Here is a 19,504-nt window from a genome sequence, read left to right on the forward strand (position 1 = left end):
ACGTTCTTGCTATTGAGGGAGTGCAGCGAAGGTTCACCAGACTAATTCCAGGGATGGCTGGATTGTCATATGAGGAGAGACTGGATCAACTGGGCCTTTAGTCACTGGAGTTTAGAAGGATGAGAGGGGATCTCATAGAAACATATAAGATTCTGACAGGACTGGACAGGTTAGATGCAGGAAGAATGTTCCCGATGTTGGAGAAGTCCAGAAACAGGGGACCTAGTCTTAGGGTAAGGGGCAGGCCATTTAAGACTGAGATGAAGAGAAACTTCTTCACTCAGAGAGTTGTTAACCTGTGGAATTCCCTGCCTCGGATGCCAGTTGATTGGATATATTCAAGAGGGAGTTAGATATGGCCCTTACGGTTAAGGGGATCAAGGGATATGGAGAGAAAGCAGGAAAGGGATACTGAGGGAATGATCAGCCATGATCTTATTGAATGGCCTACTCCTGCGCCTATTTTCTGTGTTTCTATGTTTCTATTTCATTATGGATCCGCGGTCTCTTTAAGGGGCTGTGCGGTCCATTTACAGTTTTGCCCATGCACAAAACTTTACATTGAAAAAGCTGATCCCGAGGTGTGTGGAACCAACAGAGAGCTGTGTGCCCATGTGGCCGTGCAGCTTAAAGGGAACGTTATACCCGAGTTCATCTTTTCCATGTCCATCAGCACGATCATTTCAAAATCTTCATTCTCATCCTCAGATCCCTTCATGGCCTTGCGCCTCTCTATCTTCTCAACCCCCTCCTGCTTGCATCCTCCATTCTTAAAAATCTGCTTTACTGTGTATTCCCACGTCCCAACCCCCACTCTTACCATCAGTGAATGTGCCTTTAACCATCTTGACCTCACATTCTGAAACTTTCTCCCTTAACACCTTCAGCTTGCTGCATCTCCTCACAAATGCAAACATTTCCTTAAAACCTACCTCCTCCACAGTGGCTTTGAACAGAATGGGACCATGGTGTTTCATTTAACTTTAAAATAAACTGGGAGTCTGACTGATACATGAAATTTCCAGCCGTTATGTAATATTCTGTTATAAAACTAAAATAAGAGGACAATTCGTGCCGCGATGTTGCAGCACGGCACTCCGTTTCTGTGCTGGGCTGCTGCCATGGCACCCCGCTCCCCAATGGTGAAGTGGTAGCCCCTTCTCCCCAATGTAGAGTCGGCAGCGTGCCCTCCCCTTTAACGGAAGGGACGAGTCCTGTGCTCCCGGCAACGCTATGCATCGCTCTGTGCAGCGCTGGTAAATTCCTGCTGTTAGCGCCCCAGTCCCGCCCCCGAGAGGAAGTGGAACATGCAACATTGCACTCCACTTCCTATCTGGAGGCGGTAGCCCCAATTTCACTGCCGGGGCGGGACTTCTGTGCCGGGCGCAGGAAGTCTCATCTTGCAGTGGTTACGGGGTGGTACCGAATTCCGGCCCCTTTCTCTATCCTATCTGTTCCCCTTAATATCCTGAAAACTTTGATCAGATCAACCTTTAACCTTCTAAGTTCTCGGAAATACAATCCTAATTTGTGTAATCTCTCCTCATAATTTAACTCTTACTTTTTCTTTATTTCTAATTCTATTAACAGACAATATTGTACAAGATTAACTATAAACCATGTAAAAGTGTAATTTATTTTCAGTAGCTAGGAAGAAACTGCACTTGCATAATCAAGACTTTGATTTCAGTAAATGGAAAAAGTCTTGCATGTGTATCACATGGACTGACAATTCTGCAACGCAGCAGTATTAATATTGTGTGGTTGGAAAGCAGTTAATGCACTAGTGCCAGGTTGTAGTATGTGTGGTAGCTCTTGGTGACAACAATCAGTGAAAGCACATTCCCACAGTGACAGTGTTGTTCAGCTGCGACATGGCAAACATGTTCTAGCAACTCGGTGGCTCATTGCACAGTCTTGGCAAGCAACCATCAACATAACCATAAATGTATGTGAATGGTCTCACTGTAAAACTTTAGACCAGATATTTTCACAACTTCTTGGAAAAAATGTCCCCTTTCCTCCAATACCGTGTTAAGATCTATTTACCAGTAAATATTTATTGACAGCTCGGGCCCATTTGTTTATTCTGTGTCCTTGGGCTGTGGTGAACATATATATTAATGTACCAAAAACACCACTGACTCTTCCCTCAATATTTTTCCCATTTAATGTCTTATTCTTCTGAAGACAGTGACCAATGGTGAGGCTTGCAACCATCTGCTACCTCAACCAAAGTTCTTCAGGCACTAGCCCGGACAGTGAATACTATTTAGTTCTGTGGGTATGCGGACTTGTTGGGGATGGGATTGAAAATTATTGCTGAGCTTAAGCTTCCCCTTGCCACCCCTCTATATAACACACACATATTCCTCCAGATGCCATAAGAGTTTAGGAGCAGGAGCCCTGTGTTATTACCCCTATTTTCCTAGTCCAGTACTGGCAGTCTGGCTGAGATCAATTTCTCAGCACAGCCCAGAGATCGTAAGTATCATTGCCACACATTATGGACTGAACCACAACAACAGCCTTAGGCTGTTTTCTTGTTTTATTCGTTATTGCCACGCTTACTTTTTAATACTGATCTGTTGGTCTACATAACCAAGAACTGTTCAAGGGAAATTCTTGGGTTGTTTTAAGTTTTTTTTAAAAAGGTACTTATTTCAATTTATGAAATGAAGTGGATCAGCACCACTTGACGACGATGTTCTCATTGTTTCAGGTATCAGTATTACCTTCAAGTAAAGAAAGATGTGCTCGACGGACGGCTTCCTTGTACATTGGAGCAAGGCATCAGGCTAGCTGGTTTAGCTGTGCAAGGTAAGTGTATAGTGGCCGAGTCTCTGCCTTTCAGTTTAATGCTGCTCACACAAACTATTGCCCTTGTTTATACTTTGAATTTTATGCATGCAGCAAGATAAATTTGACTTGAACATCTTAGAATGTAGCTACTGAATCCCCTTTCGATTAAGCTGCATCACCTCTATAAACAAGTGAGGTGGTGATCTGGCAGTGGAATAATATTGTTTTATAAAAACTGGAACTGACACAATTTGTCATCATTATATGCCAAGTAATCTTCCTGTTCCCATCTACTTGTATGAGATCAACCTTTCGGCTCATAGCCAATAACTATCCATGATATGTGCAGTCAGGATATTACTATTGCACATTCCGGATGCTCTGGCTTCTTTCCAAGTGATATTCTCCCTATGTGAACCTAGACAGTGAATGCTGGCAGGCTATTTGACCATAGAGCCCTCACTACACATACTCATGCACGCCTGCACACATTCATAATCACATTCACGCACTTTTTTTCATCTCTCTATCTCTTTTTAGTAATTGTTACTTAATATCAATTGGAAACTGAGTTGATTTGTTTTTTCTTACTCCTTAGCTAAGTCTCTGAGGATAGTTGTGCCCAGTTCAAACCTTGGCCTATACCAGGGAACAAACCTTGGATATTCCTGCTCTGTAGGCAACAGTACCACACAGTCTACTGTCCAATTAGTGACTTTGGTGTTAGGGGAGTGTCCGCCATATACATTTACAAAATCTCCATCCAATAGACTGAGTAGGCCTATGATCCAGATCTGTTTTAATAGTGCTGCTTGTTTAGGTCAGGTCTGGAGACTGGATTCTGTGAGATTGCTCCCAGCTTTTGTCCTTCTAAATATGGCTTCATTATTGTGGCAACAGAATCAAAGCCTAAGTTATACTTCTACTGTGGGAATAAGGAATTAGGATTTAATAGTCCCAACAGGCATCTAAACAAGCATCAGCATAAAAGTGTCTCATGTTTGGCACTTTTTCTGTTTCCATATTGACAGATGTAAAAAATAACTGGGATCAGCAACAAATGCAATTCTGAATATGAATGAATATAAATTGGATTTGGTTTTCAAATTTGTCTTTCTCTCATTTGGGTGTTATTAAAACGTCCATGGTCTCAGTCAGGATGGCAGTAGGATTCTACCACGGAGGAAAAAAAATCAGTTGGTATTTCCACTGATGCTCAGTATCCTGTAACCCCTGCCAGAAAGTGTGTGTGTGTGTGTATGATGCAGAATGAAGATAGGGCCGCGATTAGCTGTACAATCTCCCTTAGTGTCTCTGTCCAATGACATTCACTGTTCAGGCTCTCAGATGTCGAAAGACCACTTCAGTGAGAGGATCTAAAAGCAGATCTCAGACTGGTACTAAAAGTATGTTTTTCTGATGCAGAACCTCACGAGCAGTAAGAATGGGTTGGAGTATCAGGATTACAGTTTTTGCCTTATCTCCAATCTGTGCTAGTATCTAGCGTGGCTTTACACTGGCAATGGAGTTGTACAAAATTACTCTTGTAGATTCATGTCTGATATGCAGAGTTTAATGCACAGAAACAAGTTACATTAGCTTAAAGCAGTGGCTGCCATTCCAAGCCACTGAGATGGGGCATGTGGTGAATAAGCAAAGCAGTGTTTACACATTTGTACATTTCTATCTTGACCACAGCAAAGAATCTGGACCTTTTGTGTTTACAACTGCCCTATTTTTTATGGGATGACATCCAATTGTAGTGAATTGAATTCCTGGCACCTACAAAGTGTGAAATTGTCATGTAGGTGTGAAGGGACACAGGAATGCACTGCAGCTGTGCTGAGTTTTGGGGAATTTCAGGGTCTGGTTTATTGGTTGTGGAACAAGAGCTGTATTTGTTAAGATGGTTTATATGAGTCTCCTTTACAGGATAGAATTGAAGGTGTGGTAAATTGTAATGTTGACTAGCAATAGTAAACCAGTTTTATGTTCAATATGCTTAAACATTTAAAGTTTACCACAGTGTTGTCAATTGAGATCACGGACTAGCCACTGGAATGGCTATGGTGACATCATTTTAGCCACATACACTAATCTTAGTAGAAATCACCGTATATACAGTTCAGGTAAATGTACTTAAGGCGTATATTTATGTAACAAACATCTACCACCATTCAGTTAAAATCTTTGCAGGCTTTCTCTTTCACCAAAGTTGGGATTCTAGTATGAATTTCTCAGACACAAGAAGTTTTTGTCTGGTAGTTGTGAGCAGTATTTTGACTTCAGAGTGATTGCTGGGAATGTAGACTTGCATAAGTCGTGCCAGACCCACCCCTCCTCCATCCAGAATGTAGTTGGATGCTCCGAGTCCTTTGCCGTGACCTGTTGGAGCTGCTCTAATTCCGATTAGTTGAGCTGACCCCCCCTTTATACAATATTGCTAGTGTTTCCATGGTGTTTTCAACCACGTTACACACCATTTTAGCAGATAACCAATAAGCAGTAACTAAAGAAGTAAAGATCAAAAAACACGTGCACAATTTACTGTTCATCTTACCATTTCACCAACAAACGCATGAAAAGGGTAAAGTGCACATATGTATGCTGTGTGAATATGAGTATGGGAATCACATGCCTAATGACTATGTCTATTACTCATTTATCATTTGTTAATCAAAAATGCAACTAACCACATATGGATTCCCAATTAGCCTAACATTGGACAGCACTGGTTTACAACATTGTCTCAATGCCCATACTGAAATGGGACTTGTCCAGTTGGGCTCTGGTAAAGGGTGTACATCCAAAACGCAAACCTGTCTTTTCTCTTTACAACTGTTGTTTGACTTTTTGAGTACTTTCAGTCTCTTTTGTTATTATTTCAGATTTCTAGCATCTACCGTTTTTTTTCTTAGCACAGTTGTATGTAGTGTGTTTAATTTATCCATTTCTCACCAATCCTTTTCTGCTAATTTTCTCTCCTCATCTGCTCTCCTGAAGTGTGTACTCTTTGCTGGGATATAGTTCTTTGGGCTTTAGTTACCTCTGTGTCTATATTAGGCAGAATGTAGCAGACTGATGATGGGGTGGGGGGGTGTGGGGGGGGGGTATGTTCATGAACCCAGCTGTATTTCCCCACCATTTCGGTCAGACCCCTGATTGCGTCTGTACTATAAGTCTACTTATCCAATATCAAGTCACAGATGGCATAATCAATAAGACTCAAGGCATTGTCTTTTGTCCCTGCCACAAACTTCACTCCTTCACCACCAATTCTATCTGCCTCCCCGGGCACACACTCAGATTTTGCAGCCTTAGCATTCTGAGCTTTAAACCTCACATCCTATCCATCTTCAGAACCACTGACTTCCATCTCTGCAACATTGCCCACCTCTTCCCCTATCTTAGCTCATCTGGTGCTGAAAGTTGCTGATGAGAACTGTAAAACATAGATAGGTTAGCAGAATGGGCAGACATGTGGAAAATGGAATTTAATGTAAATGTAAAGTTAAAAACAAGGAATGTGTCTATACATTCAATGGAAAGATGTTGAAGAGTGTGGATAAACAGAGGTACTCGGATTCAAATACTTCATTCCTTGAAAGTGTGCGTGCACGTATATAAAGCCACAAAGGTCAACACCATATTGGGCTTTATAAATAGGGGCATAGAGTACAAGAGTAAAAAAGCAATATTAAATTAATTAGGTCATAGTTAGAGTACTCTGATTAATTTTGGCATCCCATTATAGGTGGACATTTAAGCTGTAGAGAGTTTCCAGGGTAGATTAATCAGGATGTCCCAGGGATAGGAAACTATAGTTATGAAGGGAGATTTGAGGTATTAGGACTATGTTGGAGCAAATAAGGCTAAGAGATTTAATTGAGGTTTATAAATTTATGAAGGGTGAATAAGGAAAGACTATTTCCTGTGGTTGGGTGATGGGGAGCTATCAATTTAAAATTCTAACTGAGAGTGAGGAGAGGTTGGGAACAATGTATTTATGCAGATGGTTGTTATATCTTAAAGGACATCAGATTTTTGAAATCTTAGTATATGGAAAAAAAAATTACTGGAATCATAGGCCAGGGCCCAGCTCTGATATGTGTAGCTCTATTGTAGGTGTTAGTTAATAGGAATAGTTGGACAAAATAAATCTCATCACTGAGTATTCTTAATCAGTGTTTATGATTGCATCAGATGCATTTTTGAACTACCTGAGCAAAAGCTAACCTTTGAGTAATTGAAAGTAGCTTGGTTTAGTGTGCGTGTGACTAAAGGTCCTTTCATTTTCAGTTGTGTTGGGATATAATGATGACAAAATAGATCTATTTTTAAACAAAATACTGTATGAAAATTAGCAAAACTGATATAAAAATTAACTTTCACCATGACTTTGTTTCTAAACATACTTGTAAATTTTATACTTTAAAAAAAAATGTGTACATTTTCCTGCCCTCCTGCACTGCTGAAGGCATTGACTCCAGCTTTGGTACAGGCCAAGGGTGCCCTTTGGTATTTTACAATGGACATTCTTAAATGTGTGCGATGTCTACACACATGCAATTTAAAGTAGAGGGTAACTGGGTAGTGATCCTGACATGACTTTTGTAATTATTGCTTGTCCTTCACCCAGGAACAATTAGGCCAATTAAAGCAGTCTTACTGCCATCAGTACAGAGCAGGAATTGAAGCTGGGAGCTTGGATCTGTCGGGCTCCGTTACATGCTGGCTTTACCAAGTGAACAATTGGGAGAACTTGCTGTTCGTGGTTAATGGCAGAGTCATCACTTTGCATAACTTCTGATGTCAACTCTTAGGGCCCAAGTTTCCACACACGCCTAGAACGGCGCAGTCCCGACCTGGACGCCCGTTTTTCGCGCCACAAAGTGCGCCTAAAAAAATCCTCGGTATTCTCCACCTACCTGCAGGTCCTCTGGTCCTCGGCGCAGCCAGCACGAGCTGTGGGGGGGCGGAGCCAGGTCCCTGCGCTGAAAACAGTGCTGGGACCTCTGCACATGCGCGCTACAGTCGGCACGCAAGTTCAGTAGCTCCAGGCGCCGAACTGTGTGGGAGGGGCCCGAAGCACGCAGCCCCTAGCCTTGGCTGAATGGCCTCACTGGGGCTACGTGAATAAGGCTCCTCCCACGGCCAGCTCCTGCTTCCCCCCCCCACCCCCCGTCCCCGACCAGACCCGACACCCGCTCCCCCCTGCCTCCGGATCAGACCCGACACCCGCTCACCCCCCCGCCTCCGGATCAGACCCGACACCCGCTCCCCCCCGCCTCCGGACCAGACCCGACACCCGCTCCCCCCTGCCTCCGGACCAGACCCGACACCCGCTCACCCCCCCGCCTCCGGACCAGACCCGACACCCGCTCACCCCCCCGCCTCCGGACCAGACCCGACACCCGCTCCCCCCTGCCTCCGGACCAGACCCGACACCCGCTCCCCCCTGCCTCCGGACCAGACCCGACACCCGCTCACCCCCCCGCCTCCGGATCAGACCCGACACCCGCTCCCCCCTGCCTCCGGACCAGACCCGACACCCGCTCCCCCCTGCCTCCGGACCAGACCCGACACCCGCTCCCCCCTGCCTCCGGACCAGACCCGACACCCGCTCCCCCCTGCCTCCGGACCAGACCCGACACCCGCTCACCCCCCCGCCTCCGGATCAGACCCGACACCCGCTCCCCCCTGCCTCCGGACCAGACCCGACACCCGCTCCCCCCTGCCTCCGGACCAGACCCGACACCCGCTCACCCCCCCGCCTCCGGACCAGACCCGACACCCGCTCACCCCCCCGCCTCCGGACCAGACCCGACACCCGCTCCCCCCCACCCCGCCTCCGGACCAGACCCGACACCCGCTCCCCCCCGCCTCCGGACCAGACCCGACACCCGCTCCCCCCTGCCTCCGGACCAGACCCGACACCCGCTCACCCCCCCGCCTCCGGACCAGACCCGACACCCGCTCCCCCACCCGCCTCCGGACCAGACCCGACACCCGCTCACCCCCCCGCCTCCGGATCAGACCCGACACCCGCTCCCCCCTGCCTCCGGACCAGACCCGACACCCGCTCACCCCCCCGCCTCCGGACCAGACCCGACACCCGCTCCCCCCCCGCCCCGACTGACCCGACCCGACTCGCGCTCCTGTTCCCGCTCCCCGCCTCCCCGACCCGTGCTCCTGTTCCCGCTCCCCGCCCCCCCCCGATTGGACCCGACCCGCGCTCCTGTTCCCGCTCCCCGACTGGACCCGACCCGACTCGCGCTCCTGTTCCCGCTCCCCGCCTCCCCGACCCGTGCTCCTGTTCCCGCTCCCCGCCCCCCCCCGATTGGACCCGACCCGCACTCCTGTTCCCGCTCCCCGCCTCCCCGACTGGACCCGACCCGACTCGCGTTCCTGTTCCCGCTCCCCGCCTCCCCGACCCGTGCTCCTGTTCCCGCTCCCCGCCCCCCCCCGATTGGACCCGACTCGCGCTCCTGTTCCCGCTCCCCGCCTCCCCGACCCGTGCTCCTGTTCCCGCTCCCCGCCCCCCCGACTGGACCCAACCGCTCCCGCCCCCCGACCCGACCCTCCCCCCCCCCCACTGGACCCGACCCGACCCCCCTCCCCACTGGACCCGACTCCCACTCCCGGACTGGATCCGACCTGACCTCCTCACCCCTCTCCCTCCCCCCTCTCCCTCCTCCCTCCTCCCTCTCTCCCTCCCGCCCCCCCCCCCCCCCCGAACCGAACCTCCCCGACCTGACCCAACCCAACCCAATGCCACCTACCTGTAAATCTGGTGCTGGGGATGGGCCCCGTCCGAAGTCTCGGGCCGGTCCGTTCAGCCTTCGGTCCCGAAAGGGCCTGCCTGAAGCACTTTCACACAGGTAGGAAGATGGTTTATTTAATCTTTTTTTTGCTTATAAATGTTTATTCAGGTTGGATTTATTTGTATAATATTTGTATAAGTATAAATAAGGATTTATTATACAATTTAATGAGTTCCCTTCCCCCCCACCTCGTTCTGGACGCCTAATTTGTAACCTGCACCTGATTTTTTAATGTGTAGAACAGGTTTTTTCAGTTCTACAAAAATCTTCACTTGCTCCATTCTACTTTAGTTTGGAGTACATTTTCACTGTGGAAACTTTCAAATGAGGCGTTAGTGGCCGGACATGCCCCCTTTTGAAGAAAAAATTCTGTTCCAAAGTAAAACAATTCTACCTGACTAGAACTGCAGAAAAAAAAAATGTGGAGAATTGCGATTTCTAAGATAGTCCGTTCTCCACCAGTTGCTCCTAAAAATCAGGCGCAAATCATGTGGAAACTTGGGCCCTTAATGTTAGTTGTAATATGGTTTGCATTTTCAAGCCCTATATAATATTTACACATGTAATGCTTTATTCTTTTATTATTTGTGCCTAGATCCACCATGAATTGAAAGTGACATTATTTCCCTTTGCAAGTATAGTATTAGGCAGTCCCTCATATCAAGGATGACTTGCTTCCACAGCAAAAAGGGATGAGTTCACAGGTGTTTCAATGAGGGAACCTGTAGGTCCCGAACTACATACTAAAGGATGGAAGATGCCTGTGCATGGATTCTTTTAACGTGGAGTGGCCGTTGCACACCAGCCACTACACGGGCTTAGAGGGTTCATTCAATAGCAGCAATAAGATTATTATGCCAACCTGTTCTCTTTTTTTTCACAGCTGACTTTGGAGATTATGGACAGTACGAGTCCCAGGATTTCCTCAGGGAATATGTTCTGTTCCCAATGGTAAGTGAAATAAAAATGTGATAGATTATGCTGGTCAAAAATTTTGGATGTGTGAGTTATTACAAAAAGTATTTTTAAGTCTACGGATTGTAACTCTCTCTGAATTATGAAGTTTAGAGAACTCTAACATGGGCTCACGAAGACCCAACTTATGCAGAGATGCCAATGGATGTTTTCCTGGAGGTTTCATCACATGACCTCCAACCACCCCGTCCAGTCAAACAACCTTTTTTCCCCTTTAGTATTTTTATGACTAATAAATGAAAGTTTTCAAATAATTTTTTTTCTTATTGCCCATATAAGTTTTCTGCCAGGATGCTCACAGTAGTATCCAGGAGATTAATCTTTAGTTCCTAGAGACTCGAGGACAATCCTGGAGGGTTGGCATCCTTAAGCTTATGTCAGAATTAGAGCGTGTAGTTGTTCTATTTGGACCTAGGATTACTGTAGCATAGTCCCACCATTACTTTTAAGATTTTTTACGATTCTACCTACTTGCTAAAGTCCTCCCATGTCAGCATGTTGAGGGATGTTGGTTCAAGGGAATAAGGTCAACATCAAGACTCTCTGATCAGGATGCAGTTGAATATATTGGCCTGCAATTTGTGATCAACGCAAAGCGAAGGCATTGGCCACTGGTCCAAAGAAAGTTTCATTCAAAGATCTTGCAATCTCTGTGTCGAGAAGTTAGCGTTTTCCAGCGCGTAATTGATTTTGGTGCTCTGTAGTGGGGGTCCCTAGGGCGACGCTGCTGTGAATTCTCACAAACAGCAAAGTAGGAAATGAGAAGCTGTTTTTATCCAGAATTTAAAAAAAATATTACAGGGAGCGAAACAAACGTTGGAGCTCTCACATTGGGATAAGGTAGAACCTGAAATATCATGAACAAACTTTTAAAAATAATAACATTTTGCTTTAAAAGCTTTTTTTAATTGTAATTTTTATCATAATGAGAAATTTGACACTCCACAAATATAAAAATTAGTTTTTTAGAATCATAGAAATTTGCGGCACAGAAGGAGGCCATTCGGCCCATCATGTCTGGGCCAGAACATTTATTTATCAGTCAATGTGCTGCTAAAACCCCAGTTATATCCTATTGCATCGAGGCTTAATGTTTAATTGGGTGTTTAACAGTGATATTACCGAAGAAAAGCCCACATTTTCATCAGTTTCACTGATTGCACAGATTGGCAGCTATTGGGGGGTGGGAGGGGTGGTGGGGCACACAGTGCAGCCTGTGTCGGAGCAGTGAATGATTGACTGACTGTAACTTCAGGATCTCCGTGTTTAGATGCATATGCGATAAATCCTGAAATTGCAGTCAGTTTCAAAGGGGTAATAATGGCGAATGCTGTTCGTTTGCCGTTATTACCCATTGCAAATTCCGGCCCATTGTTTATTTGTATTAGATGGTGAGCTGTTTCTGTGCTGTGGGCCTTTGCCTCCTAGGTACTGGATAGGAACTGTCCAGACTCCATTCATTTACTAGCTTTACACAACCAGCAGAGAGAGGAAACTTCCATTCAATTGCTCTGGTATGGATTCAAACTCTGGTCTCAAGAGGCAAAAGGGTATGTTAACTCACTACACCATGGAGCCTCCTTTGCAAAGCCCATCTTGATCATTTCAGTGTCAATCTTCTGAATTTAGATTTTCAAGGGGCTATGAGGAGGAAGAAAGCGGGTAAACAAAGAATTTTACATTTTTACAAAAAGTGGATAATGGAATTGAATATTTAAATACTATTTATTTTAAAAGTAAAGTTAAGGTTAAAATAGAGAGAACATGAGGGAGAAAGGAGAATATAGGGATAAAGAAAAATACAGGATAAGCAGAATTAAAATTCAGTTTTAACAAAATATTAGAATAACAAAGCTGCGCCTAACATTGAAGTATCTTTATTGCTGTAATATTACTGTTTGTTTTAATATCACAATGCATACATTGAAAACTTGTTGGCCCAGGAGCCTGCTAACAGCCTAATACAGTAACTTCCAACACTAAAAAAAACTTAATCGCATCAAAAATGTTCTGAACTTTAACTCCATGTTATCTGGGGGAGTAACTAAGTTCTACAGTGTACTATAGGATGCAGACATTGCCTCAAAAACAGAGTCATCTCACACGACACTCATGATACAGGACAGACATCTTGCCTTGTTCGACCATGTGACTCGGCTTACAGAATTGATGCCTGTTCATAAGATCCTATCACTGTCTGTACAGAGGACATCAAGACACCAAATGGAGATGCCCAGAGGTTGACCCCCATTACACACCGATTTGTGGAGCTGAAAAGAGCATTGACCTGCTGATAAGTGACATCCTATGTGCTGGACACATGGAGCCGCCAGGGGTCTTAATGGGATCACAGCTGCTTATGTGATTTTACAGACTGGAAGCCACTGTAATATTTGCCATTGAGCTTCCTCCAACATTACTAGTTTTTGCTGGGGGCATCGGACCAACAGGTCATCATCATAGGCAATCCCGGTAGCAAGAAAATCAAAGACAATTCTGCTTTGAATGCAACGCTAGCACCTCTGCAAGCTGGTTATAGAACAGCATTGGGCATGGAGGGGGCTGTCCTGTCATGTGACATGCAGGACAATTGAAGCGATGAATATCAGAGAATGGCAATGTCAACAAATCTAACTTTGATTTAAATAAATGTCACGCTTCAGACATTTTGAGGAATTTTGCAGTGAAAAATTAAAACTCAGTACATGTATTGAAATACAGTCTACATCAAAGGTAGTTCTGCCATTATATTCTTTTGCCATATTTCTGTTAAAAGCAGCGAATGTTGATATAGTTACTGAGCCCAACATGAGTTGAATGAGCTCAATTAAAATCCACAGACATTGCTCCAGTGCTGGCATTTGAACTGTCCGTATAAATTAGCTCCCTTTCATTGGGGAATATTTAATCTCTGTATTATATGCACTGAATTCATGAACTTGTTATTTTATAAATGGGTAAAGGAAGAATTTGTAGGGCTATGGGGGAAAAAGCAGGAGTCAGGAACTAATTGGATAGCTCTTTTACAGAGCCGGCACAGACACAATGGACCGAATGTCCTCTTTCTGTGCTGTACCATTCTACAGTCTTGTTATACATTGTACAAACTGGACAACTTACCCCATTGTTGTTAGTAATTCCATCAACCCATGCCCATCAACGTTATCGGTATTTACCATGTGAACAATAGTATTCACAATGTGTATTGATAGGAAAAAAATTAAATTGTAATCGGATTTCTCTGTGGCAGTATTGTTTTACAGGAAAAACTGTTGACAAAACTGTTTTATTCCATTTCAAAACTAATTATATCCCATTTAGCTTGGAGTTAAATATCAGTGGTGGCAATGGTAAACGGCTACCATCTCTGACACTTTCACAGGCCGACTGCCTTGGTTATAGCCACAGACTGCTTGAGCTTTTTTTCTCTCTCATATTGACCCACAGTAAACTTTCACATTGCCCTTGAACCTTCCTCTGCCATTCCTGCTCAGCACTTCTGAGCAACTAACTTCTCACAGTTGTTGCTGAATCCACCTTGCAGTATAAATGGGGTGATTTAGCAGCATGAGAAATAGCACATGTATGGAAAATCAATGTGATATTAGATTAGAGGCTGCCAATTGTCTTGATCTTTAAGAGATGTTTCAGTGCTGAGATTAAAATAAAACAAAACCTCTCTGAAACATAGAAACATAGAAAATAGGTGCAGGAGTAGGCCATTCGGCCCTTCGAGCCTGCACCGCCATTCAATGAGTTCATGGCTTAACATGCAACTTCAGTACCCCATTCCTGCTTTCTCGCCATACCCCTTGATCCCCCAGTAGTAAGGACTACATTTAACTCCTTTTTGAATATATTTAGTGAATTGGCCTCTCTGGGAAGCCATTAATTTCTTGTAGGCCAGCAAAGCATGCAAATACTACAGCTGATTTCCCCCAACCTCGTACTGTAGATCGTCCCTATGATACATATTTCTGTCAGTGAAATATGCAAGAACTTGATCAGAAATAATAAGACAAAGCCGCATTCTATGCCTGCAGGCAACCCCACACCTGTAGGGCTCTATCTTTTGTTTTTGATTTCCATGCCAAGGCAGGACTGTTCATTTGAAGCTATTTTTTGTGAGAAGATCAAACACATTTGATTCCTTTCAGGGTTTTTTTTTCCCTTTAAAAGTATAAGAAAATCTTTTTGACTTTGCAGGTGCACCTGATCTAAACAAACTGAAGCTCGGGTTAAGCTCATTGGATAATTTTCCCACTGCAGCCAGTAGACCAGAAATTCTGCTTTAAGAACTGCTTGTATTATGTAAATATTGGGGATGAGTTTCAAAGTTATTTACAGATCTGAATTGGGAGCATACCATTGATGTCAGATACATTTGAGGCTAACTAACTGTTTCAATTCAACACCATATTTATCAAACAAGTTAGCTGACCTCATAACCCACGAACTACAGTCGTGTAAAGGTTATGAAGGTTAGATTGGGAGTTCATTTTATTACATAATTAGCTGAGCCCAGCTGTGACCGTTTTATCATTGTTAAAGGTAGCAAAAGGTCTCGAGCTACTGGGCTTTTTGTTACAAAAAGATAATATTTTTCACAAACTTATTTGCACAGAGGCAGCATGGTCCCTGATGCACAAAGCAGTTGGACGGGGTTGTTGGAAAGTTGTTTGTTTGAAAATAGTTTAGTCCCACGCACCAATTAAGCTCATCACTGGGCCTCCTTTTTTTAGGATAAAAGGACAAAGTGTGACTTCAGTTCTTCCTTCAGATCCTAATCCATTTTCACAGTAGCCGTGCAGAGGGAAGGTTGATGATGCACATTCATTTGGCATTTGGACTGAGCATTCCTTCAATGATACATAAATGTTTTTATTTCATTCCTCTCCTACTTATTTTCCTGCTCTCCAGAAGGAGCTAACATAAGAACATAAGAAATAGGAGTAGGCCCACCTGTCCCCTCGAGCCTGCTCCGCCATTCAGTAAGATCATGGCTGATCTGATCACGGACTCTGCTCCACTTCCCTGCCCGCTCCCCATAATCCTTTATTCTCTTATCGCTGAAAAATCTGTCTATCTCCACCTTAAATTTATTCAATGATCCAGCCTCCACAGCTCTCTGGGGCAGAGAATTCCATAGATTTACAACCCTCTGAGAGAAGAAATTTCTCCTCATCTCAGTTTTAACTGGGTGGCCCCTTATTCTGAGACAATGGGCCCAAATTTGCCCAGGAGTTGCTCTGTTTTTTTGGAGCAACTTGATTTTTCTAGAGTATCTTAAAAATCCCCATTCTGCACATTCAATTTGCGGCAGTGTAAGTGAGTTAGTTAGGATTTTTTTTCTTTTAGTTTTTTTTCCAAAAGGGGACATTACCAGTCACTTATGCCTGTTTTGACCATTTAAGCCAGTTTGGACAGCTCATAGTTGCTCCAAAGCAACTTATGCTCCAAGCGTATGTGGCCACTTGTGGCCGCACAGAAAACCCCTGCGGAGAGTTAAGAAATCAGCTCAGGTAGCCAGAGATGGGGTTGGTGGGGGGTGGGTGGGGGGGGGGGGGGAGGAGGGAAGTACAGAGGACCTTGCAAAGCACTAAACACCTTCACAACAACATTCAAGAAGCATAAAAACCATCAATAAAAAATAAATAAATAAATAAAACTTAAGTCTTACCTTCATATTAAAACTCTCCTCCCCCCGCCCCCCCACCCAATTAAAACAAAGCACAACCATCAAGAAATAAAAAATAAAACTCAAGTCCCACCTGGCTGGGGAAGTCAGCGGGCCGGCTGGTGCGGGAGGCCACTAGGCTGGGGATAGGGGCGGGAGAACACACCGACAAGCCCTTCGGCCAGGGCTGGGGCGGGAGAACGCACCAACTCTCTCTCTGAGGGACTTCTCCGAGGACTGGACTGGACTTCTCCGAGAGACTTCTCCCAGGGACGTCTCCGAGGGACCTCCGGCTGGGGGCAGGAGCTACTGCGCATGCGCGAAACCTCCAGTGCGCATGTGTTGAGCTGCCGGCGCTGTTTTTCGCGCAAGGTCCTAGCTCTGCCCGCTAATGGACAGACCACGCCATGCCAAGCCATAGGAGAGGCCACAGAGCGGGGAGAATACGGAGCTACATTTTCTGCGCCGGTTTTGGAGCAGAAAGTCGGCGCACCTCAGGTAAGTGTGCCGAAAAAACCGGAGGGCCAAATTTGGGCCCAATGTCCCCTAGTTTTAGTTTCCCCTGTGAGTGTAAATATCCTCTCTGCATCCACCTTGTCGAGCCCCCTCATTATCTACTCCATCTATCCTCATAAGTCAACCCCCTCATCTCCGGAATCAACCTAGTGAACCTTCTCTGAACTGCCTCCAATGCAAGTATAATCCTTCCTTAAATACAGAGACCAAAACTGTACGCAGTACTCTAGGTGTGGCCTCACCAATACCCTGTACAGTTGTAGCAGGACTTCTCTGCTTTTATACTTCATCCCCCTTGCAATAAAGGCCAACATTCCATTTGCATTCCTGATTACTTGCTGTACCTGCATACTAACTTTTTGTGTTTCATGCACAAGGACCCCCAAGTCCCTCTATATTGCAGCACTTTGCAATTTTTCTCCATTTAAATTATAATTTGCTTTTCTATTTTTCCTGCCAAAGTGGATAATCTTCCATTTTCCCACATTACACGTTGAAATGCAAGAGCTAATCAAGCCGTTCCAGCAGCGAAAGGACGGGCTGTCCATTCAGGCAGACTGCCTGTTGTGGGGTAGCTGCGTGGTGCTACCCAGAGGGGGCAGGGAGACGTTCATCTCGGCTCTCCGCGGCACACACCCGGGTAGAGTAGTGATGGGGGCGATGGCCAGGTCCCACGTGTGGTGGCCCGGTATCGCCTCTGGTTTTGAGTCCTGTGTACGGCAGTGCGGCGTGTGTGCTCAGTTGGGCGGCGCGCCCGGGGGGGCACCACTAGGTTTGAGGTCCTGGCCCCCCGGACCATGGTCGAGGATCCATGTCGACTCTGTGGGCCCGTTTCTCGGTAGAATGTTCCTGGTGGTGGTGGATGCTTTTTCAAAGTGGATTGAATGTGAAATAATGTCGGGAAGCACCCCCACCGCCACCATTGAGGGCCTGGGGGCCATGTTTGCCGCCCATGGCCTGCCTGACGTGCTGGTCGGTGACGGCGGGCCGTGTTTCACCGGTGCCGGGTTTGGGGAGTTCATGGCTGGCAATGGGATCGGACATGTCGACTCGGCCCCGTTCGGGCCGGCCTCCAGTGGGCAGGCGGAGCGGGCAGTGCAAACAATCAAACAGAGCCTTAAATGAGTCACAGAATGCTCACTCCAAACCCGCCTGTCCCGAGTACTGCTCAGCTACCGCACGAGACCCCACTCGTTCACGGGGTTGCCCCCGGCTGAGCTGCACATGAGGGGGACGCTTAAAGCCAGACTCTCGCTGATTCACCCCAACCTGCATGATCAGGTAGAGAGCAGGCAGCAGCAACAAAATGTAAACGATGGTCGCGCCACTGTGTCACGGGAAATTGATCTGAATGACCCTGTGTATGTGCTAAACTGTGGACATGGTTCCGGGTGGATCGCGGGCGCGGTGGTGGCTGGGGAGGGGAGTGGGGTATTTGTGGTCGGACTGGCCAATGGACAAATTTGCGGAGAGCACCTGGCCCAGGCGGGGCTGCGGTTCGCGGACTGCCCTGAGCAACCCACAACAGACGCCACCTTTGTCGAGCCCAAAGGATCAACGACACCACCCCGGACTAGAAAATCAAGCCCATCGCGTCCAGCAGCCCGGCAGGGCCGGGCTCGCCCGGCGGCCCTGCGGGGCCGGCGGCGCGCCAGCCCAGCGAGGGCATAGCCAACACACCAGAACAGACATTTGTACCGAGTCGGTCCAACAGGAAAAGAAAGGCTCCCAACCGCCTCACCTTGTAAATGGTTTTCACTTTGACTTTTGGGGAGAGTGATGTTGTGTATCTGTAAAGCATGCACTCCCATGTTCCGCCACCGGGGAGTGCATTTGCTGGAGTCCCGGGGGATCCCGGCATCCCTTGGGAGCACTGTAATAAGTCGGCCCCTAAGGCCTGTTCCCCACTCTGGAGTGTCTCAATAAAGACTGAGGTCACTGTTACTTTAAACTCCCTGGGTGCAGTCTCATCTGTGTTAGGAACACAATAGATGCAAAGTACTGATTTAGTACCTTGGCCATGCCCTCTGCCTCCTTGCGTAGGTCTCCATTTTGGTTCCTAATCCATCCTAATCCTCATCTTACTACTCGTTTATTATTTGTATGTGTATAGGAGACTTTTGGATTTCCTTTTATCGGCCAATATGTTCTCATTCTCTCACTTTGCTCCTCTTATTTCTTTTTTCACTTCCCCTCTGAACTTTCTATATTCGGCCTGCTTCTCACTTCTATTCTCAACCTGACATCTGTCATTCGCCCCCTTTTTCTGCTTTGTCTTACTCTCTATCTCTTTCGTCATCCATGGAGCTCTGGCTTTCCCTACTTTTCCCCCTGGTGGGAATGCACCTCGACGATAACTGAACTATCTACTCTTTAAAGGCAGCACATTGTTCGATTACACTTTTGTCTGCCAATCTTTGTTTCAATTTAGCCGAGCCAGATCCATTCTCAACCCACTGAAAATGGCCTTCCTCCAATTCAGTATTTTTACTCCAGATTGCTCCCTGTCATTTTCCAGAGCTAGTCTAAACCTTATGAAAGTGTGATCACTGTTCCCTAAATGATCACCAACTGACACTTGCTCTACTTGACCCACCTCATTCTGTAGAACCAGATCCAATGATGCCTCCTTCCTTGTTGGGCCTGAAATGTACTGATCAAAAAAGTTCTCCTGAACACGTCAGAAATTCTTTCCCTCTCTGTCCTTTTC

At 46.0% G+C, this 19,504-nt stretch overlaps 1 protein-coding gene across 3 annotated transcripts in view; it reads left to right on the forward strand.

The window, feature by feature from the left end:
- Positions 1 to 19,504, forward strand: part of LOC139273098 (tyrosine-protein phosphatase non-receptor type 14-like) — a 303,219-nt gene that overhangs the window by 190,808 nt on the left and 92,907 nt on the right. For all 3 annotated transcript variants that reach the window (XM_070889466.1, XM_070889465.1, XM_070889467.1), the window contains 2 exons: positions 2,723 to 2,820; positions 10,510 to 10,577. In XM_070889466.1, the coding sequence (XP_070745567.1) occupies positions 2,723 to 2,820; positions 10,510 to 10,577 (166 nt within the window). The remainder of the gene's footprint in view (positions 1 to 2,722; positions 2,821 to 10,509; positions 10,578 to 19,504) is intronic.

The sequence above is a fragment of the Pristiophorus japonicus genome, chromosome 9 (assembly GCF_044704955.1).
Source record: "Pristiophorus japonicus isolate sPriJap1 chromosome 9, sPriJap1.hap1, whole genome shotgun sequence".
NCBI lineage: Eukaryota > Metazoa > Chordata > Chondrichthyes > Pristiophoridae > Pristiophorus > Pristiophorus japonicus.